The sequence below is a fragment of the Tenrec ecaudatus genome, unplaced genomic scaffold (assembly GCF_050624435.1).
Source record: "Tenrec ecaudatus isolate mTenEca1 unplaced genomic scaffold, mTenEca1.hap1 Scaffold_64, whole genome shotgun sequence".
Classification (NCBI taxonomy): Eukaryota; Metazoa; Chordata; class Mammalia; order Afrosoricida; family Tenrecidae; genus Tenrec; species Tenrec ecaudatus.
Genome location: NW_027459526.1, coordinates 534,724 through 558,619, shown reverse-complemented (window position 1 = coordinate 558,619; position 23,896 = coordinate 534,724). Strand labels below are relative to the sequence as shown.

At 41.1% G+C, this 23,896-nt stretch overlaps 1 protein-coding gene across 3 annotated transcripts in view; it reads right to left on the bottom strand.

Moving 5' to 3' along the window:
* Positions 1-280: 280 nt before the first annotated feature.
* Positions 281-23,896, bottom strand: part of LOC142436792 (histone deacetylase 8-like) — a 149,535-nt gene continuing 125,919 nt past the window's right edge. The window contains exon 5 of one of the 3 annotated variants that reach the window (XM_075540231.1): positions 281-651. In XM_075540231.1, the coding sequence (XP_075396346.1) occupies positions 384-651 (268 nt within the window). In that variant the 3' untranslated portion in view covers positions 281-383. Of the gene's footprint in view, positions 652-8,276; positions 8,332-20,885; positions 21,036-23,896 lie in introns of those variants that run through there. The other 2 variants (XM_075540232.1, XM_075540233.1) reach the window with 2 other exon arrangements.

The following is a 23,896-nucleotide window of genomic DNA, read 5'->3' as shown; positions in this document are numbered from 1 at the left end:
TTGGTGCATAAATTTGAACAATAGTTGTATTGATTGGTTCTCCTTGAAGGGGGCTACATAGCATCCTATCAAAGATAGCATTGTACATTAAAATAGATCTTAAAATGTCCTTTTGATGATGAATGCAATGTTGTTTCTCTTGATTGTGTCATTTCCAGCAGAGTAAACCATAAGATTTTCTGTTTCAAAATGGTCAATATCAGTCCATTTCAGCTAACTAATGCTTACAATATCAATCTTTATGTATTCCATTTCATTTTTAATGACTTCCAATGTCCCTAGATTCATATTTCATACATCCCAAGTTTCAATTATTAATGACGATTTGAACTGTTTCTCCTCATTTTGAGCTGTGCCCCATCAGCAAATGAAGGTCCTGATGGCTATACTCGATTTGCATCATTATGGTAGACTTGCCTATGAAAAGTCAGCTCTTCCTCTTCCTCAGCCGTATTTTGAGTACTTTCCAAGTTGAAGAGCTCATCTTCTGGCACACGTTCTGACAATGTTCTTCTGTTGTTCATGGGGGGTCTAGTAACTGACAGTGTTGCTGCTATCCATAGGGTTTTCAATGGCTCATTCTTCCCATGCGGGCAGCCAATTCCTTCTTCATTGTCTGTTCTTTGTCTGGAAGCTCTTTGGGTGACCCTGCTGGTATATGAAATGCCAATCACATAGCTCCCAGTATCACACAAAACAAAAGTCACCACAGTACCACAAAATGCCAGACAAGTGATGGACCTCTATTCTTAGTGAGACGTGGCCTGGTGGGAGGAGTGGGCCCTTAGTTGGTTCTGATCCACTTACTGGAACAAATACTGTTAGTTCTTATTTTGTAAATGTGAAATGCATAAAAGAGACCCCCCAAAATATCCTCCAATTCAGACTTTCTGCCTTTTAAAAGAGGATAACCCACTCTGATTCAAAGTAATTGAGGTGTTTTGTTTTCCCCTCCCTCTGAGGCTACAGAGACTAGACTAATCACAGCTGAGGTGGAGCGACTGAAATGACTTAAAGCACCAGCTAGACTGGCTGTCAGAAGCAGCTACAGTCAACAGCTACAGACTGACAGAGCTGCTCAGCCAAGAGCTGAGGGTTCTCAACTCCCACTTCTACTGATGGGCACAGCCAGTGGCCTCTGGGAGTTGACTGGAACCCAGCAGCCAGCTGTGAGGAGCAAGCTAATTCATCTCAGCCTGGCCCAGGTCATCAAGTCACTGAAGGAGTATCGGGAAAGAGGGAAGAAATTTGGGGTCCCACATTTGGCCACAGACAAAAGTTGTTCTGTGTTTAGAAAGTAGTTCTGGGCCTGAGTTTGGGGCAGGTGTGATGAAGGAAAGTCGGCTCCCTCCCTGCATCTGGGAACAGATGGTGGGGCTGCCCTGGAAACAGCAGGCCAGTCAGGTGGAGCAAAAAAGGCTTGGACTCTAAAGCCCTGGCAGGGCAAATGAAGCTACCTCGACTGTTTTTTCTTAACCCAATGGCTCCCGCTACCCTCACCACCCCCAACTAGGTAAAAGGGAAGAAAGATGCATTTACTTTACAGAGGCAACTTTCTAGAAAGGAGACCAGCCCACCAGCTGTGAAAGGTCCCCTTAAACCATTTTACTTTGAGCAGGAGGAAGAAATGTTGAGATTCCCAGAGCCACGTGGAATTGTGGATCCTCTAGTTTAGGTTCCAGTGATGCCAGAACGATTTTTCTAGAGAAAGTCAAAATTCCTGTTTTCTTAAAAACCTCCTGATTTTTTCAAAGGCGATTCAATAACATTGGATAGAAGCCAGTTAGGCCAAAGAGCCCTGGTGGCACCGTGGGTTATGTGTTGGGCAGCTAACTAGAAGGTCAGTAGTTTGAAACCACCAGTCACACTGGGGAGCGGGGGGTGGGGGATAGGGTGGGGGTTGTGCAGAGATGAGACTTTCTAGTCCATATAGAATTTCAACCTCGGAAACCCACAGGGGCAGTTCTGCTCGGTCTTACAGGGTCACGGTGAGTTGGAATCTTCTAGATGGCAGTGAATAAGCAGGCCAACCAGAGTCCACACAGGTCCTCATTTGGCTATGGGAGTCCCAAGTCTGTGACCCTCACAGAATCGACCTTTGTGTATCGATGTTAAAAGTGAGATCCAGAGAGGGGAGCGCCTGTCCGCTTGAGGAGCAACGAGTTGACTTTCCAGTCTCCAATCTGTAGCAGACACTCCCGGTGCTCCTTCTCTTCACTCCCAAATTCCTGATTCTGTGTACTCGCCTCAGTCACCAAGGGCCAGCTCTGAAGGTCCCTTTGCTGGTGCTGGCTGAATGTGCTGAGGAACATATGCCCCTGGGAACAGCCCTGACCAGGCCCCTCACTCCTTGGATGGCAAAACTCTGAGAGGCGTGTGCTACACCCTACCCCTGGAGACTTCCTAAGTGATTAAGAAGCAGGTTCCCAGGTTTGTCATTGGATTCACAATCTATTTGTTATCGGTGGCCTTCCCTCCACTGGCTCACAACCCCACATCATTACCTGCATGCTCAGAGTTTCCTAAATAAGCTCATTGCCTTTAAGTCTTTGGCCAGGGTCTGCTTCAGTGAGAACCCAAACTAAGCCCAGGTCTGAATCGTTATGTGTCCTTCCTGCCATCCAGTTGATGCCGACTCATGGCAACTCTACAGTTTGGGGTAGAACTGCACCTGTGAGTTTCTGAGACTGGAACTCTTTTTTTTTTTAAACATTTTATTAGGGGCTCATACAACTCTTATTACAATCCATACATATACATACATCAATTGTATAAAGCATATCCGTACATTCTTTGCCCTAATCACTCTCAAAGCATTTGCTCTCCACTTAAGCCCTTTGCATCAGGTGCTCTTTTTTTTTTAACCTCCCTCCCCGCTCCCCACTCCATCATGAGCCCTTGATAATCTACAGATTGTTATTTTGTCATATCTTGCCCTATCCGGAGTCTCCCTCCCCCCCCTTCTCTGCCATCTGTCTCCCAGGGAGGAGGTTACATGTGGATCCTTGTAATCTGTTCCCCGTTTCCAACCCACTCACCCTCTACTCTCCCAGTATCACCCCTCACACTCCTGGTCCTGAAGGTATCATCCACCCTGGATTCCCTATGCCTCCAGCTCCTATATGTACCAGTGTACAACCTCTGCCCTATCCAGTCCTGCAAGGTAGAATACGGATCATGGTAGTTGTGGGAAGGAAGCATCCAGGATCTAGGGAAAAGCTGTGTTTTTCATCAGTACTACATCGCACCCTGACTGACCCATCTCCTCTCCTAAACCCCTTTGTGAGGGGATCTCCAGTGGCCAGCAAATGGGCTTTGGGTCTCCACTCTGCACTTCCCCCTTCATTCACTATTTTATATATATATATATATATATATATATATATATATATATATATATATATATATATATATATATATACACACACACACATATATATACATATACATACCATATATATGGTATGTATATATTTTTTGCATAATACCTTATACCTGGTACCTTTGGCACCATGTGATCGCACAGGCTGGTGTGCTTCTTCCATGTGGGCTTTTTTGCTTCTGAGCTAGATGGCAGCTTGTTCACCTTCAAGCCTTTAAGACCCCAGACACTATCTCTTTTGATAGCCAGGCACCATCAGCTTTCTTCGCCACATTTGCTTATGCACCCATTTGTCTTCGCCAATCGTATCATGGAGGTGTGCAGCCAATACTGTGATTTTTTTGTTTTTTGATGCCTGATAACTGATCCCTTCGGGACCTCGTGATCACACAGGTTGGTGTGCTCTTCCATGTGGGCTTTGTTGCTTCTGAGCTAGATGGCCGCTTGTTTATCTTCAAGTCTTTAAGACCCCAGACACTATCTCTTTTGAAAGCCGGGCACCATCAGCTTTCTTCACCACATTTACTTGTTCACCAGCTTTGGCTTCAGCAGTTGTGTCGGGAGGATGAGCACTGTAGAGTGCCAATTTAATAAAAGAAAGTATTCATGCATTGAGGGAGTGCTTGAGTTAAGGCCCAAGGTCCTGCCACCACCTTAATATTAAACCTATAAATATAGACACAGAGATCTATTTCCCCATACATATATATATATATATATATATATATATATATATATATATATATATATATTTGCATGTACATGTCTTTGTCTAGACCTCTATAAATGCACTTTGACTCCTAGCTCTCTCCTCCATCTCCCTTGACTTTCCTCCTGTCCCACTACCATGCTCCGTCCCAACCTGGGTTACAGCTATACCTCTTCTTTACGTAATCTTACCCTTGATCATTCCCTACCAGGCCTGCCACTTCCCCCTTACTACCATTTTGAGTCCCATATTGTTCCCTTGTCCCTGTGTTTGTTAACACCACTTCCTTACCCCCCCCCCGCACCTCCCCCTATCCCAAGTGCCCCCTTAACTGTTGGTCCTGTTGTTTTCCTCCAGATAGTTCATCCAGCCTGTCTTATTTAGACAGACCTGTGGAGACACTAACATGCACGAAAACAAGACAGAGGAAAACAGAGCAACAGTATACAACCAGACAACAAAACAACGAAAACAAACCACTGACAAAGAACAAAACAAAACACATCAAGAAAGAAGAGCTTATAGTTAGTTCAAGGATCATTTGTTGGACCTTAGGAGTGTTTTCCAATCCAGTCTGTTGAGGCACCACAACCTGGCCCCAAACTCCACTTTCAGCATTCCCTGGGGACCTTGCCACTCCATTCCCTTGCTGTTCCACTGCACTCCACCACACTTTGCCTCGGTGTGGTGGAATCAGGTTAGGTGCAATTCGCACACTGTGTCTCCAGTGCTGTCCCCTGTATCACCCTTGGTCACTGAGGGGCATCATGTCTCATAGTGGGGCCAGCCATGTTGTTCTCTTTGTCGACTGGCTGCTCTGAGACTAGAACTCTTTAGGGGAGTAGAAAGCCTCATCTTTCTCCCTTGGAGTGGCTGGGGATTTCAAATTTGCCATTTCAGACATTGCGTTTAGCAGCCCAACACATAACCCCTATACCCCACCATAGCTACAGAAAACAATAAAGAAACAAAATCCAACAACACTCATTGCCATTGGGTGAATAACAATCCTATCGAGAGAAAATACTCCGGCCTCCTGGGTTTCCAAGGCTATAACTCTTTGTAAAAATAAAATTGTGTTATGTTTACAATGAAAGTTTACATAACCGATTAGATTCTCATTTAACAAATTCTCTACTTGTTTAGTGACATTAGTTACTTTTTTCAATAAAAAGGAAAGCAGAATATTAAAAAAAGAACAAATGAAAACGTGTTAAGAGTAAAGACAAATGATAAGATGTTAATGTTTAACCTAATCATATCTGCAACAATACACTTTCTGATGTACTGACGGTGAGCAGGGTTTAATCCCATCCCTGGTGAATGGTCCCAGGGGATTTAATGGAGGCTTATTCTCTGTGGAATCTCTGCCAATGCATTTTGAGTTTTTATACTCATCTAAGGCTATAACTCTTTATGGGAGAAGAAAGCCTCATCTTTCTCCAAAGGAGCGACTGGTGAATTCCAACTGCTGACCTTGCAGTTAATAGCCCAACACATAACCCATTATGCCACCAGATGAGAGATTTGTCTCTGGGTGCCTTCCAATGCAAGCACTACAATTATGCAAGGAGGATATTTTTTTCTGTACTGGAGCCAGGTCAAGTCAGAACCAGTGTGTCCATGGTTTGCAGCGAAGTCAGAGGAAGAAGAGGGTAGACTGTCTATAACTTCTCATAGTCCAGGGAAATGCTAGGCCTGGAAGGTGGCATGCTGGCTCAACCATATTCAGAAAGTCCGCACATTAACCTCCCCGGCTCAAATAATTACCAGCACCATGTCTCTGAATATCACCTAAAAGCAAAATAGTGAAAGCACCATTTCCATTTCATAATACTTTTATTAAAAGTAAAGTTCAATTCAGTGATGTGAAGAAGCTGGGAAAATTATCTTTTCATTTCTTTCTTTTTCTTTCCCTCCCTTTCCCCTTCTTCTCCACAGAACTGAGAGGCAGAGGGAATAAAGGCAGCATGGCACCAACTGGAGGACACCGTGGGGTCAAGGTCACCATTTAACTCATGCTTGTCCAGTTTGGAGGGGCAACTGGATGTCCTCATTTGTGAATTTGCTTATTAATCTTTTTGAGTTAACAAGGTCATGGTAAAAAAGGATTGTTGGTGTTTTTTTTAGGAACCTTCTAGTCCAGTCCAACTCATAGTGACTCAATGCATCAGTGCAGAGCTCTCTAGACCAATGGTTCTCCACCTGTGGGACCCTTGCACAGGGTGACTGTAACAAAATTACAGTTATGAAGTAGCAATGAGAATATTTTTATGGTTGTGGAGGTCACCACAACATGAGGAACTGTATGAAAGGGTTGTGGCATTAGGAAGTTTGAGAACCACTGCTCTAGTCTTTTCTATGCTGTAATCTATACAAGAATGAGTTGCCTGGTTTTTCTTCCAAGAACAGAGCCACTGGTGGGTTCAAACCTTCAACCTTTTGGATAGCAGCTGAGCACTTAACCATTGTGCCTCCAGGGCTCTTTGATAAACTCTATTAGAGGGTCTTAACCATTGCAACCCCATGGATCCTTTTGGCATTTAGGAAAGGCTATGGAACACCTGCCCACTCCCCAGAATAATATTTCCAAATACCTCCAATGAAATACAGAATCACAAAGGCACAAATTGTATTGAAATGCAGTGATAAAAATAAAAGACATTGGATTTGTGGCAAATATACATGTTAATAAAAACATTAAATATGATCTGATAGTGGGTCTAATAAACCAAACCAACACCATTGAGTTGATCCTGACTCACTGTGACCCTATATAAAATTCCTCAGGCTAAATCTTTACAGGAGCAGATCATCTCACCTTCCTCTCAGTGAACAACTGGTGCCTTTGAACTGCCAACCTTGAGGTTACCTGCCCAACGGCTCACCCACAGCGTCACCGTGAGTTCTAGATAGTGATGAGCATGAACTGTACTCAACGATGGCTGCAACGAGTAGCATGGGGTGTGAAAGCATGTAGAATTTCTCTCGGTGGTAATCGCATGGCTATTCTGAACACAGCTGTGGACATGCTAAACTGCCCTGCGAGCTTAGGGAAACTAACTCAACCAGGATTGTCCCTCATCCAATTTGACATTGCTCCCCAGCCTGCTGGGGCTCAGTGGCTCAGTGTTAGGGTCCCTTGTCTTTATACCAGGGCTGGCATGGAGAAAGTCATTCCTCTGCGGCCTTCTAGTGTGTGGGGGAAGATATTAGTGTTAAGCCTTGGCAGGAAATTGCTGGATTTTCCTGGCAGCCACATTCTTAATAACCATTTACTGGATACATATTATATTCTGAGGGTAAATTCGTGGTTCAGTTGTAGAATTCTCCTTTTTCATGTGGGGGATCTGGGTTTGAGTCCAAGACAATGAAACTCATGTGCATCCAACACTCATTTGTCAGGGGGATGCTTGGTTATTGCTGAGGTACTGAACTGATTCTGTGTTGCTATGGTACTGAAATGGGGAAGCTTGGTTGGATGCGGCTTTGAGACTGAACCTGTTTCTGTGATGTGTCCAGACTAAGATGAGCGATGAAGAAGAGCATGGCTTTCTTCTTCTGAAAACCAGTGAACGAAAACCCCTGTGAATCACAATCTGATGCACAACCAAAGAGATGGTGCAGGACCAGGGAGAATATTGCCCATGGAGTCACTGGGAGCTGGTTGTCACAGTGAGTTGGAATGGAGGCTGACTCAACAGCAGCTAACAACCATTGTGTTCCAGGCACTCGATTTGCTTTAAAAATCTAGCTCAGCCTTCTGGTACAGGGAAGTGATTAATCATGCCTACTTTATAGCACACCGTGAACCCTGATCAATGTCAGGCCCTGCTTGTGTTTTGTCCCTCCTTTTCCACATTCACATCACTTCCATTCCCCTCTTCAGACTAATACCCCCTGCTGGGTGCTTGGTGTGTGTGTGTCCTTATAGGCATACAGCCATGTGCACTAGACCATGCTGCTTGGTGAATGGGCTTTCAGCTTCCATGAATGGTACTGCAATATAAATCTCATTCCGTTTTTGACCTTTTCAACTCCTTGCAATGTCATTAAGAGTTATTGCCATGCTGCATATCAATTGTATGTGCTGCTGCGTGCCACTTGGTCATGAGCAATCATCATCTTTCTTTTGTTTCCTTCTTCAGTTGTCTGTTGATTGGCATCCAATTCAGCTCCAACTCTTCTCTACTGCAGGTATCAGTGTGGTGACCATTCTTGTAAAAATGTCCCAAGGGCCCTGTGAATTGGATAAATAACTTGGCCTATATACCCAGGAATTATGTGTTGGGCTGCTAACCCCAAGGTGAGCAGTTCCAACCCACCAGCTATTCCATGGAGCAAAGAGAGGCTGTCTGCTGTCGTAAGAATTTAGTTTTGTTAACCTAAAGCAGCAATTCTACTGTGCCTTGTAGGGTTGCTAATGAGGAAGAATCAACTGGGGTTTTGTTTGTTTTTATACATCCAGGAGAGAGCTTTGATGGGGGAGATATTAAGTGCTTGGCTGCTAACCCAAAGGTCAGTAGTTTGAAGCCGTCTTCCACACACTGTGGGATAAAGGCATGGCTGTCTACTTCCCAATAGAAGCCTTGAAAACATCATGGGACCATTCAACTTTGTTTGATAGGGTCACGAGGAATGAAAGTCAACTCAGTGACTGCGCTTCTTTGGTTGTATGCCCAGGAGGGGCTCACTAGGTCCTAGGGTCCATTCAATGGACTTTCACTAAGCTCTGCCAGATTACTGTGCAGCAAACCTGCATCATTAGCAGTGTTTCTCTGCTTTCCCCGGATCTCCAATGACACTTGGTATGTTTGACTTCCTAACTGTTGCCCGTTTGATGGCTTTAAAAGGCCAAGCACAATAAACTCATCTATCCCAGGCACTTTATGGTTCTGTAGCAGATTCTTAGGGTTGCCATGCCACATTCCTTTGACCCATCTCTGACACCATCTCACTGCCTTCCAGTCAATACCGACTCATAGCGATCCTGTGAGGCAGTGTACAATTGCCCCCTGCGAGTTTAAAACACTACAACTCTTTATTGGAGTAGAAAACCCCATCTTTCTTTCTTGGAGCTAGTAGTTTTGAGCTGCTGACCTTGAAGTTAGCAAACCAACTTGTAACCACTGCACTCCCAGGGCTCCTCCTGATATCCATCATAGCAGTGGCGAACGGCTCTATGTAAGTGCAGGCTCCTGCTGAAATGGTGTCTTATCACAACTGTGCAGCACGCAGCTCTCCATGTCCTTCTGCCTCGAAGCCTTTTCAAAGGCATGGAAAGCCAAACCCAGGAAGGTAGGAGAGGTCACCTTACTAGGAGGAATGCTCAACACCACTACAGGCGAAGAAGAGCCCAGCCTCCTGTTTCTGGTAGACAATTCTAGGACAGAACCCATGTTCCTCAGAAGTCCTGGGGGAATCAAGCCCCTGTATCCTACATTAAAAGCCTCAACACCCCATTCCCATTGTGATTGCTTCTCCCCCTAACTCAGTCTTGCGTCCGCTTTCTTATTCCCACTCCCTGCCATCAGATCTCAAATAGACTCCCTGCACCCAAGCCTGAGGAATAAGCTCGGCATGCACGGGCACTCTATCAAAGACACACATATTACTCTGAATCTCCAAAAGAACCCTGTGGGCTACGTGTGTAATCCCCAGTTCACAGATGAGAAATGGATTGAAAAACAGTGACACACCAATGATCACACAGGCAAGGGTTCAAGTCTGTGTCTATCAGTTATTCTTTTATTCAAGTATGCCTGAGAAGACTGGGTCTTAACACTTGAGCAATCTTCTTGGAAGAATAAGGCAAACTACAGAAAACACAAAATGAATATCGCTTTTGTTCGTTTATCCATTTGCAAAAGACATAATACCTATAGTGCTAAGAATAGTATTCAAAGTATCTATTACTACCCCCTCAAAGCTTACATACTAGTCACCAAACTCAAACAAATACAATGCTATCAAGTTGATTACAACTTATAGCAACCCCATATAGGGCTTCCAAGACTGTAAATCTTTACAGAAGCAGAGAGCTTCACTTTTCTCCCCCTGAGTGACTGGTGCATTTGAACTACTGACCTTGTGGTTAGCAGCCCATTGCTACATGATTAGTTCCATAATCATTACGCTTACTTAACTCTACATTCTTTTAATTATTTCTCTATCAGTCCAAATTGCATCTGGCTACATGGGAAAAAAACAAACCGACTCTAGTGGTCTAATCACAAAAGCTTCATTTTTCTTATATTAACACCAAAAATACCAAACCAGTTGCCACTGAATTGATTCTGATTTACAGTTACCCCCATATGATTCAGGGTAGAACTGTGCTCCATGAAGTTTTCAAGGGCTGAATTTTTAAATGTAGATTGCCAGGTTTTTCTTCCAAGGCATCTTTGGCTTAGGAGTGAATTGTGTTAACCCTTTGCACCACACAGGGGTTTGTCTTATACAATAGTAAGTCTTGAAATAGGTAGCCTAGGTCTGGCGTATTTGCTCAAGGACTCATCTTGGATATAGGAGAATGCATGCTTTTTGGTCTGCCAAACTCATGTAACCTATGTGACTCTCCCATCTTTCAATATTCTGACTAGGGAGCATGACAGCAGAAGAGCCAAGGACAAAAATGAAATGGGTTATGCCAGACAAGTGTTTTGCCTTAAACAACAACAAAAACTTTCTTGGGAGTCCTACTCAGTATCTTTCACCTACACATATTTGGCCCAAACTGGGTCAAATGTTTATGCATAGCTGCAAGGCAGCCTAGGAGTGAGCGATTTAAGTAGGTACATTATCACCCTAAACAAAATTGAGCTTCTATTAGTAGTAAGAATGAGAAAAATGGATACTGTTTAGGCATATAGCAGGGTTGGGTAGAATTCTATTTTGTGTCTTAATTTACATTTTGAATGAACTCAGAAAAGGTCATAGAGAGTAGAACAAAGGGATGGATACGCATCCAACCACCTCAACTACTCATTTCTTTTCATGCTCTCCCTCTAGCTTCCCTGAATAGTTCTTGGTTACACATTGGGCTGCTAATTGCACGGTCGGTATTTTGAAATCACCGGCTGCCCTTCGGGAGAAAGATGGGACTCTACTCTGTAAAGAGGTACAGTCTCAGAACCTCACAGGTACAATTTTACCCATGTCCTGTAGGGTCGATATGAGTTAGCATTGATTCAATGGCAGTGAGCTTGGTTTGGATAGATCTGTGGAATCTTAGGATGGAATAGTTTGAATACACAGAAAAAAATTCAGTGGAATCATAACCCTCCAAATAATTACCCTCTAAAGTCACAAAGATCAACTGTGTCCAGCATGGTGACAGTTTAGCATATGACATGGGGACATTGCTCATTTCCCAGTGTTGTTAATCAACAAAAACTCACACACTGCCACTTATAGTGACCCTATGCACAATAGAATAAAAGCCTTTCTAGTCCTGTGACATCCTCACAATGGTCACATTTTAGCCTATTGTTACAGCCACTGTGTTGATCCATCTCATTCCGGGTTTACGTGTTTTTTGATGATGCTCTACCAAGTATTTTGTCCTTTTCTAGGGACTAATTTCTCCTGATACCATGTTCAAAGTATATGAAATGAAGTTTTACCATCCTCACTTCTAAAACACATTCTGGCTGTACTTCTTCTGGGACAGACCTCTTTGTTCTGCTGGGCATTCGTGGTATATTCAATATTATTTGCAACATCATATTTTAAAGGTATCATATTTTCTTCAGTCTTCCTTAATTATGGTCCATCTTTCACATGCATATGTCAAACATTACCATCAAGTCTATTGTTATTCATAGTGACCATATAGGGTTTCCAAGGCTGTAAATCTTTACAGGGTCAAACAGCTTCCTCTTTCTTCTGTGGAGCAGCAAGTGGGTTGAACCACCAACCTTGCTGTGAGTCATTCAACCCATACCAGACACTGAAATTAAGACTCCTTTCACATGCATCTAAGGTGATTAAAAATATCAAGGCTAAAAGCAGGCATAACTTGCTAATCCCCAGAGTAAAACATTTGCTCTTTCACATTTTAAAGAGGTCTTTTACAACAGATTTTTCCAATGAAATACGTTGATTTATTGACTGCTGCTTCTGTGAGTATTGATTGTGGGTCCAAGTAAAATAGATGTTAGCTACATTTCTCTATTTGTAATGATGTTGTGTGTTTATATTTGTCAAGTTGAGAAGACATTTGTATTCTTAGTGTTGAAGACTAATTTATATGAGCTTTATCAGTAAGTACTTCAAGGCCTATTGACTTTCAGCCAGCAAGATTGGGTCATCTGCATAACACAGGTTGTTAATGATTCTTCCTCCAATTCAGATGCCTCAACTTCTTCATACAGAGCAGCTTCTCAGATTATTTGAATAAGTATAGTGTGATAGATAGGTAGGTTTATAGTGCCAACCTGGCCAATAGGAACATGTGGGATTAATAAGTTCGCAGTTTGATTAGTGGGCAAAGAGACAAATGGCTCAGCAAGCCACACCTATCTCTCAGTTGCTCTCTGGTGATCAGACCAGTGTGTGGCTGCCTTACCTAGTTCTGCAGTTTGCTGCCTGGCTGTACTGCCATATTTACTGTTGCATGGAAGTGAGTTAAACTGAGTCCTCTGTACTGCTATGTGGACTAATTAGCTGTTATATTCCTTCGTGTTCTATCTATCTATCAAATCATAAATGTCCTGGTTTTGTTTCTCTAGAGAACCCTGTCTAACACATATGGTGAAAGGATATAACCACAACACACACTCTCCTGATTTTAAACCACGCACTATCCCCTTGTTCTATTCGAACCACTTCCTGTTGGTTTATGTACAGGTACCACAGGAGCACAATTAAATGTACGGGAATTCCAATTGTTCTCATATGTATTCATATGCTACCCAAAGTTTGTTATGATACACAGTAAAGTCCTCTGCATAGTCAATAGTACATAAGTAAGCATTTTCCTTGTATCCTCTGTTTTCAGCCAAGGTCCATCTGAAATCAGCATTGATATACCTTGCCTCATGCCCTCTTTTAATACAGCCTGGATTTCTGGCAGCTTCCTGTTGACATATTGCTATAACTACTTTTAAAGTTATCTTCAATAAAATTGTACTTGCATGTCATATTAATGTTATTTTAAATTAATTTGCAGATTTTGTTGCGTCATATTTCTTTAGAATGGACACAAATATTAATCACTTCCAGTTGGTTGGCCAGATAGCTATCTTCCAAATTTCTTGACATGGACTATCACTGCATGAGCGTGTTGAAATATTTCCATTCCTATCCCTTCCTTGCTTTGCACTAATGCTTACATTGCAGCTTCAACTTCCTCTTGGCCTTTTGAACTAGTAGAACCTCAACTAATTCTTGGGTACAGAGACTGTATACTCCTTCCATGTTCTTTGGATTCTCCCTGCATCATTCAATAGTTTGATAAATAATCCTTCAACATTTTAGTCCAAGGCTTGGATTTTTTCTTCTGTTCTTTCAATTTATGATATGCTGACTGTACTCATTCCTTTTGCTTTCCTAATTCCAGGTCTTTACACGTTACAATATAATTGTTTACTTTATCTTCTCAAGCTGGCCTTTCAAATTTTTCTGTTCAACTCTTTTATTTCATAATTTCTTCCATTTGCTTTAGCTGCTTTAGGTTCAAGAGCAAGTTTCACAATCTCCTCTGATATCCACTGTAGTATTTTCTTTCTTTCCTGTATTATTAATGATCTTTTTGAGGAGCCCCCAATAAAATAATTTATGATAAATAAATAAATAGCCCCAGTTCACATGACAAAAAAAAAAAGATTGATGACCTTGATGCTATTTCACAAGTCTTCTGGTAGCTGATCATTAATGTTCAATATGACCGAATCATTCTTGAGATAGGCTCTAAATTCAGGTGAGATATTGTGATAGTAAAGTTTGGTGTCAATTTAGCTTGACCAGGATCTTCAGAAGGTGCAGGTCACAGTCTCCTTGGGGGTGTGACCTATTTCATAGCTATAAGTAGACTGTGGAGAATGGGCTCACCCTTTTTCTTCCTGATGAAAAGACCCTGGACCCTATGGCTAGCTTCTTGGGATGGCAATCACCATGAGACCTGCTGTCCCTAAGAGCTGTCTGTGGCCTGCCAACTGCCTGCTGACTTTGGATTCTCCCAACTCTGCCTCCACCAACCTGTGGTTTTCCTGTTTCTTGGGCTATTCCTCCACCAGCTTCATGAGTCTGGAAGGGCCTCTAGTTTGCATCTGATTTATGGGCTGGAGTTGGACTGGGGTTTCTTGTTGTGTGGACTTCTTAATGTAAAATTATTTATTGATATAAATTTCCTTCTTCTACATGTATCAGTATCACTGGTTTGTTTCTCTAGAAACCCCAGCCTACCACAGATATAATGTAGGCTGTATTTGGGCTCTTTTGCGTTCTTATTTTAATTTTCTTCAGGTATGACTTGAACTTGCATATTAGTAATTGATAGTCTGTTACATAGTTGGCCCCTGGTCTTATTTTGTCTCAATGATATTGAGCTTCTCTATCATGTCTTCCCACAGATTTAATCAGTTCCATTCCTGTGTATTCCACATGTATATATGCCGCTCCTGTTGTTGAATAAAGGTGTTTGCAATGAGGCAGTTATTGCTCTTGCAGAATTCTTTCGTGCATTCTTCAGCTTCTTTTCGATCCCCAAAGCCATAGTTTCTAATTACTCTTCCTTCCTTTATGTTTCCATGTGTGCATTCCAATTGTCAGCAATTATTAATGCATTTTCAGTACATGTGTGATCAATTTCAGACTAAAGAAGTTGGTACAATTCTTCATTGGCTTTAGTGGTTTGTGAGAAAATTTGAATAATGGTTCTATTAACCGGCCTTCCTTGTGTGTGAAGATAGATATTATTCTGTCACAGGCAGCATTGCATTTCAAGATAGATCTAGAAATGCTCTTTTTGAGGATGAAAGAGACATTCTTTTGAATTTGTCATTGTCAGCATAGTCATTCTTATCATTTTAAGATTCAAAGGGACTATTTCAACTCACCAATGCCTAGGATACTGATCTTTATAGGTCAAATTCCGTTTTTTATGATTTCCAATTTTCCTAGATTCTTATTTTTCACGTTTCATGTTCTGATTATTAATGAATGGTTGCAATGATTTTTCTCATTTTGAATTATAATCCATCAGCAAATGAAGGTGCCAGAAAGCTTTAGTACACTTTGTTGCTAGATGCCTTCAAGTCAGTTCTGTCTCATAATAATGCCTACACAACAGAATGAAACATTGCCTGGTCCTGCTCCATACTAAAAAATTTTGTTATGTTTGAGCCCATTGTTGTAGGAATTGTCTCGATCCATTTGATTGGGTGTCTTCCTCTTTTTGCAACCCTTCCACTGTAATGTGTATGATGTCCTCCAGGGACTGGTCTGTCCTGATAACATCTGCAAAGTACAGGAGATGAAGTCTCACCATCCTATCTGCCAAGGAACATTTAGCTGCACTTCTTCTCAGACAGATTTGTTTGTTCTTCTCTCCACCCATGGTACTTTCAGTATTTTTTTGTCAGTACCTTAATTCAAATGCACCAGTTCTCCTTCAGTCGTTCTCATTCAATGTTCAAATTTCACATGCATAAGGTGTGGCGGAAAATGCCATGCCTTGGGCCAGGCGCAACTTAATCCTAAGTGAAATTCTTGATCTTCCGTACTTTAAAGTGGTTATGTGCAGTAGATTTGCCTAATGCAATATGTTATTTGGTTTCTTGATTGTTGTTTCCATGAGCATTAGTTGTGAATCTAAGCAACACGAAATCCTTGATAACTTCAATATTTTCTCCATTTATTATGATGTTATCTCCAGCTCCTGTTGTGAGGTTTTGAGTTATCATTAAGGTGGACTCTACTTTAAGGAAGCTCTCTTTCTCGGTGATATTTTGATTGTTTTGCAATCTGAGGGGCTCATTTTCTGGCATTATATCAGACAATATTTTACTGCTATGCAGAAAGTTTTCAATGGTGAATCCCTCAGAAGTGGACTGATTGTTTTGTCGTCCTGTCAGTTCTTAGTCGGGAAGCTGTGTTGAAATCTGTTCACCGTGGGTGATCCTGTCTGGTAATTGAAGTACTAGTGGACTAACTCCCAGCATTACAGCAAAGCACAAGCTACCACAGTGCAGCAAATTGACAGATGGGGCGGGGGAGGGGAGTTGTCATTGTTAGACACTGTTAATTTGGCTCTAACTCATAGCACCCACATCCTGTTTCCTCACAGTGAATGTTGGAGACCGTTTTTGCAGCCAGTATGACAATTCATCCCATTGAGGACCTTCTTCTTTTTTTCACCACTCCACTTTACCAAGTATGATATCCTTCTCTAGGGACTATGCTCAGCTGTTAACATGTCCAAAGTATGTGATATGAAGTCTTGCCATTCTCACGTCTAGGAAGCATTCTGGCTCTACTTCCGCCAAGAAAGATTTGTTCCTTCTTCTGAAAGTCCATGGAATATTCAATATTCTTCAACAGCATCATAATTCAAAGACATCAACTTTTATTTTACCTTTCATAATTATTGTCCATTTTCAAGTACATATGAGGTGATTGAAAATGCCATAGTATGATAGTTATATAATTTGATGTCAGTTTGAAGATATGTAAAAGTGTAAGGTTGGTATCCAATCTGTCAATCACACCATAGCCTGATGGTGCCTCTTTGTGGCCATGGCCTTCTCATAAGGAGGGCCCTGGGAACCTCCCCTTCTTTTTGCATTCACCTGACTGCTTCCTGCCCACGTTGAGAGCTGCCAGAGTCTTGCCATGCTTCCATCGACCTTGGGTCCACAAGACATTGCAATCACTGGCCTTTGACATCCCTGCATTCTGCATCATTGCATGTAACTGCGTAAGTTGGAAAGGAACTTATGGGCTAGTGTTGGACTTATGGACTTGAGTTGGACTGGCCTGGGATATTTCCTTGAAATAGAAATACTATAATGACTTCTTGATAGAAAACTATTTATTGCACATATATGAGTAGCACTTGATTTGTGTCTCTAGTCAGCCTGTCTTACATCCAGTTCACTGCCATCAAGTTGATTCCAACCCTTAGCAACTCTATAGGACAGGGGAGAGATATCCCTGTGGGTTTCCAATACTGGAACTTTGTATGGGAGCTGAACTGTTGATCTTGTGTTGAGCAACCCAACTGGGTTGGTTCTGACGCATTATATTTGTAACCACTATACCACTAGGGCTCAGCTGTGCCTTATTCTTCAAAGTGACATCTTTTAACACTGGAATTGGTTCAGCAAGATCTACCAGTGTACTCGGTCATGTGACTTATTTTCTTTTTACACTGTCTTGATTGTCATGTGAGGGAAAATCTACAGAGTAAATTGATTTTCCTTACAATTCATGCAATGTTTTATGATATTGATTGCAATACCTACAATGCAATACTACTTTTCCTATTCCCTCCCTTTGTTTGCCGTTTCCATTGGTCTTTCGTTCCCATTCCTTCCTGCCTTCTGAGTAACTCCCTGACAAATGCTGGGCTCTGAATTGTACATCGTTGACAGTATAGGTCTCCTATTTGGGGGCTGAAAGTTGAGCCATGGAGGTGAGGTCAGGTGTCAAATGGGAATTCCACTAGTGCCTATCATATCCTAAGGTTAGTCTTCTTATTTTGAGTTCTACATTTTCCCAAGTTGATCCAGGGCCTACTACTATGAGTACTCTCAGAGCAATCTGCAGTGAGAACCCTATGCTATCTTGGTCTTCTGGACTCAGCGCTGTGGAGCCTGGGCTTCATGTGGTCAGTGAATCCCTTTCATCTTCTTTTGATGCTATCTGTGTAATTCTGTATTTTGAATTTCTCTTCCATTTTTTCAGCTAGTGAAATGCACATGCTTTTCATTTTTGCTGTCCTAATTCCAGGTCTTTGCACCTTTTCATGTAATTCTTTATTCCATCTTTTTAAATTCCCCTTTGAAATTTTATGTTCAGCTTCTTTATTCAGCGTCTTTACGTCATCAATTATTTCTATATTTCTCTCTCTCTCTTTTTCGTACTTCATCATTTCTTTCATTGGCTTCAGCTACTCCACATTCAACGTGACATCCATTTTGTCTTTTCTTTAGTTTCTATCTTTTTAATTATCTTTGAATTTCTTTATTTATGATGTTCTTGATATTATTGCAGAACTCGTATCATCTCAGGTGATTTGTGTTCAATGTGTCAACTTTCTTCTTGAAGTATCCTCTAATTTAGATGAGATATACTCAAATTCATACTTTGACTCTTGGGGACTTGTTTTAATTTTATTTGAATTCGAGTTGAATTTACCATTGATGGTTTGTTCCACAGTTGGTCTCCAGTCTCGTGACTGATGATATTGAACTTCTTTATACCGTAAATACTTGAGTATAAGCCGAGTTTTTTTCAGCACATTTTTTATGCTGAAAAAGCACCCCAGCTTTGGGGGGTAAAATTAGTTGCCTTGGGTTATACTCGAGTATATATAGTAGTTTATTTCAACAGATGTAGTTGATTTAATTCCTGTGTATTTCTATCCAATATACATGATCCATGTCTATGGTTACTGTTTACATCACTGAAAAATATATGTTCAATCAATAAACCATCCTTATTGGAATATTCTGTCATGAGATCTCCCATATGGCTTCCATCCCCATGGCCATATTTTCTAACTAGTGATCCTCCTCCTTAGTTTCCAATTTTTGCATTCAAGTCATCAGTAATCTTGATTGCATGTTTCATCAATTTCAGACTGAACAGGTTGGTAAAAATCCTCAATGGCTTTATTGTTAGCATTAGTGGTTGGTGTGTCAATTTGAATAATAACTTTATTAATTATTCATCCTTGTAGGTGTAATATATCCTACACCTAACAATGGTGAACATTGGAATCGATGTTGAAACATTCTCTTTTTTAACATGAAAGTCATCCATTCCTTTCAAATTTGTTACTCTGGTATGTAAACCATATTATTATGACATTCAAAATGGCCAATACCAGTCTATTTCAGTTCAATAACACCTAGAGTGTTTGATCTTTATGTGTTCCATTTTGTCATGGCTTCCAATTTTTCTAGATCCATATTTCATGCATCCCATCTTCTTGTTAGTGGTTATTGCAGTACTGCTGTTTCTTCTCATTTTGAGTCATTGCCACATCAACAAATATAGGTCCTGAAAACTTTATATCACTAAGGTCAACTCTACTTTGAGGAGACAGCTCTTCCCCAATTATATTTTGAGTGTCTTCCAACTTGAGGGGTTCATCATCCTGCACTATAAGAAACAATATTCCACTGCTATCAATGCGCTCCACAAACACCACTATTTTTTTCAGATGTAGATTGGCAGGTTATTCTTTCTAGTCTATTTAGCTTGTAAGCTTTTCTGAAAATTTTCCACCACGGGTAACTATGCTTGTGTTTGAAATACCAGTGGTATATCTCACAAGTTATGATAGTGCAAGAACCTGACATATCTGACAACTTGGCATGCTAGCCTAATTCCGAATGGCCAGCATATCTCTCTTCCTGCTTTCTCTAGTTTCTGTAGACCACTGTACCTGAGCATGCATGGCTTAGGAGGTTGTGGAGTTAATTCTTGCTTCCTGGAGTAACCCTTAACCAATGACCCATAGGAGTTGTTGGACAAATAGCCACACTCCCTCACATTCTGGGCAGAATAACTAGTGGATTTTCTAGAGTGTCTCCAGTAAGATTAACCTCCAGTTACTCACAATTTTAAATTGTTTGATAATGTACTTTTCATTGGCTGCCTTCTTTCCCTTTTCTGTTTCCCATTTCCTTATTGATATCTCCCCCCAAAAATGGCTTAATTAAAACCTTTGTCTCAGGATCTAATCCTATGGGGAACCAAAACTCAATCACACAAGACATTTGTCAAATCATGGACTTAGTGGTTATATCTATTATATGTGTAGGTCATGGAAGAGGAGGATTCATACCATCACTTTGAATAGTCATTCGGAGTGCCAACTGGGTCCCCAGCATAGATCCTGGACATCAAAACTCACTGTTTCCTGTATGATAACACTTCCTTTTAGACTTCTGTCATTCAAAAAACTCAACAAATAGCTTGCTGTCTCACTTCAAATTTTGTAGTGTGCAAATATGGCTATGTTTTCATTGTGTGTTTAGCCCTGGACAAATCAGCTTTGACCAGGAAGGTGAAGTCATGTGGAAAAACAAACCAAAAACACTAGCAGCTGTGTGTTGTGGAAGAAAACCCTGTGGATGAAGTGCAATTTTTAGGGAACAGAGACCAGAAAGATAAACCAATAAGTGTCCACTGTTCTGATGTTAAGGAGAACCCTGGTGAGGCAGTAATTAAGCACTTAAGGGCTAATCAATCAGCAGTTTAAACCCCCCATCTTCCCCAAGGAAGAGTTATGATGTGGCAGTCTGACCCCCTTAAGATTTACATTTATTACCACTACCAACTGATCTGAGAGGGATAGCATTAGGGAATCCTGGATAGCATTCTTAACGAGCTCTAATGGCAGAGTGGACTCCTCATTGAGCTCCTAACCACAAAGTAAGTGGTTCTAACCTATCAGTTGGTCCATGTGAGAAATATGAGTTTGTCTGCTCTGGTAAAGATTTAAGCCTTGGAAAATCAAAGGGTGAAGTTCTATTCTATCTTGTAGGGTCTCTATGAGTCAGCTTCAACACAATGATAATGAGTTTGCTTTGGAATTTTGGGATAGAAAGGAGAAATATGTGCAACAAAGTTTAAACTTATTTTAAAAGTTCAGGGGTATTGCTCAGAGAGAGATTCTTGGAACCCACAAGACTGTTGTCCTTAGGCACCTTCAAATCTGGAACTGAACTCACTCCCTTGGCTCAATCTTCAGCCAAACAATAGGTAGATCTATAAGGTAAAAAGTAACACTAATCAACTATTTGAATCAAAAGGATATAATTTATTCAAAGATAAAGTTCAGAAGGGTCAGGAAAGAAGGGGGAATGGAAACAGGAAATACAAGGAGGAAGTGCGATAAGTGATATTACGTTGAGCAGACTGCAGTCAATATCATGAAGCAAAATATGTGTGAACTGTCACATGGAAAACGGATGTATTCTGTAAAGCTTCACCCATCTCACAATAAAGAGATTTTTTTTCAGCCTTGGAAACCTATGAGGCAATACTATTCTGTCCTATAGGGTACCCATGAGTTGAAATCAACTCAGTGGCAATGGGATATTGATGCTGATGCTTTCTTCCGATTCTAAAAAATAGGGTTATTAGCAATTATTGTGGAAATAGCATGAATGAGACTATGTAAATGGGGTTGGTTACAGATAAATTCTTGTAAATGTTAAAGGATAAGTGATTCAGGATGGACTTACCCAAACAGAGAAAATTATTGCAAGATTTTGTTCCAGGGATAAAATAAAAATAGGCTTCCTGTGGGTAAGGCTTAAGCCTATAGATATGGAATTTAAGGAACTGGTATTCCATGATGGTCACCTTCCCGACACAATCACTCAAGACAAAAAGTGGGTGTATAAACAAATGAGGTGAAGAAAGCTTATGGAGCCTATCTATCAAAAGATAGTCTAGGGTTTTAAAGACTAGAAGGTTCACAAGTGGCCATCTAACTCAGAAGCAATAAAGCGCACATGAAAGAAGCACACCAGCCTGTGTGATCACAAGATGTAGAAGGGATCAGGTATCAGGCATAAAGAACAAAAAGAATCATATCATTGTGAATGGGGGGGGGTACAGTTAGGGGATCCAAGATCTATCTGTAGGCAACTGGACAACCCCTTACAGAAGGGTCGCTGGGAGGAGATGAGCCAGTCAGGATGCAGTATAGCAACGATGAAACATATAACTTTCCTCTCGTTCCTAAATGCTACCGCACCCACTCTCATGATCCCAATTCTACCTTACAAACCTGGCTAGACCAGAGAATATACACTGGTCCATATAGGAACTGGAAACACAGGGAAACCAGGACAGATGACCCCTTCAGGACTGGTGCTGAGAGTAGCAATAACAGGAGGGTGGAGTAAAGGTGGGGTAGAAAGAGGGATCTGATTACAAGGATCTACATATAACCTCCTCCATGAGGGAGGGACAACAAAAAAGTGGGTGAAGGTAGATGTCGGACAGTGAAAGATAGGACAGAATAATAATTTATAAATTATCAAGGGTCCATGAGGGAGGGGGAGGGGGAAGGAGGGGAAATGAGGAGCTAATACCAAGGGCTCAAGTAGAAAGCAAATGTTTTGAGAATGATGATGGCAAGAAATGTACACAGTGGATTTATGTATAGATTGTACTAAGAGTTGTAGGAGCCCCCAATAAAATGATTCTTTTTAAAAACCTCAAAGAGCAAAATACACTACGGTTTATTGTACATCAATGATACTTAAATAAAATTACATAAAAGAGTGGAAAAAGAAATGGAATTTAAGGTAAAGAAAGTATTCCCTTTGAAGACCATATTTCAAATATATATTTAGGCAGGCAATTAGATAAAGACATTTTAAGTCTGGGCTTCTATACCTGCCATCTGTCTGTTATGAAAAGTATAATTAGCAACTAGAATCTCTCATACAAAATCAACTCAATATTGTCTTTCTGGTCTGACTTCCGTGGTGTTCTACTCTGCTTTGATGGAGCTCATCATATCATGACTCTATAACAAGATTGAGGAGTTATTTGCATTCTTATGTGGAAGGTAAATCTGTTTGGCCATTCTGTTAGACTAGTTCATTTTCTTTCCTACCATCCCATCTGCCATTTTAATTCAAAACAAGGAGAAAGGCATGTATGTGCCTTTTGAGGAAGGACAAGATTTTGGTGTGGAAGAAATTCTCTTCTAGACTGCAATGTAAGTATTTACCCCCTCTAGCCCTGTTGGAGGAGGGGAAAAGGAAGAGAGACAAGGCAAAGAGAACAACATAGTTAGTTTCATGCCTCCTTACTTTACCTGGGGATTGAGGGGAATATCAGTGCTATGGACCTGTTGTGCTCCCCATTTGGAAGCATGAAGAATAGAGGTTGCCAGGCAGAGCAGCCCTATGGGAAGTCACTGAAGACAAACATATAGAGTGCCATCAAGTCTATTGTGATCCATGGAGACCTTATATGAAATGGAATGGAGTGCTGTCTTATCTGGCACCATTGTCACACATTCCTGAATGTTGAAGTCCATTGTTGCAGCGATTAGGTCAATCTGCCTCAACAAGGATCTTCCCTGTCCCTCTATTTCATCAAATATGTTGTCTTCCTCTAGCAATTGTCCACTGATTGTGTGTCCAAAACACATTAGTCAGTCAGTGTTCTCTTGTCATCCATAAGGTTTTCTTTCAGTAATTTGTGGAAGTGGACTGTCAGGCCCCTCTTCCTTGTCTGTCTTAGTCTAGAAGCTTCACTGAAACCTGTCCACCATGGGCAATCCTGCTGGTATTTGAAATTCTGGGAACTGAGCTTCCAGCATCATAACAATACACAAAGCATTATAGTACAACCAACTGTCAGATGAGTTGAGGATATCTATATCTATATCTAAATGTATATCTAAATCTATATCTATATCTATAGATAGATAGATATATGGAGGGAGAGAGTAAAACTGGCAATGCAGTCTGATTAGGCAGTATTCTGATGATCTGCTGCTAACAGAAAGTATCCCCACAAATAACATCTTAAAGTAATGATAATATCAATTTTGCTCACAAATCTGCAATCTGGGCAGAGCTCAGTGAGGACAATAGTTT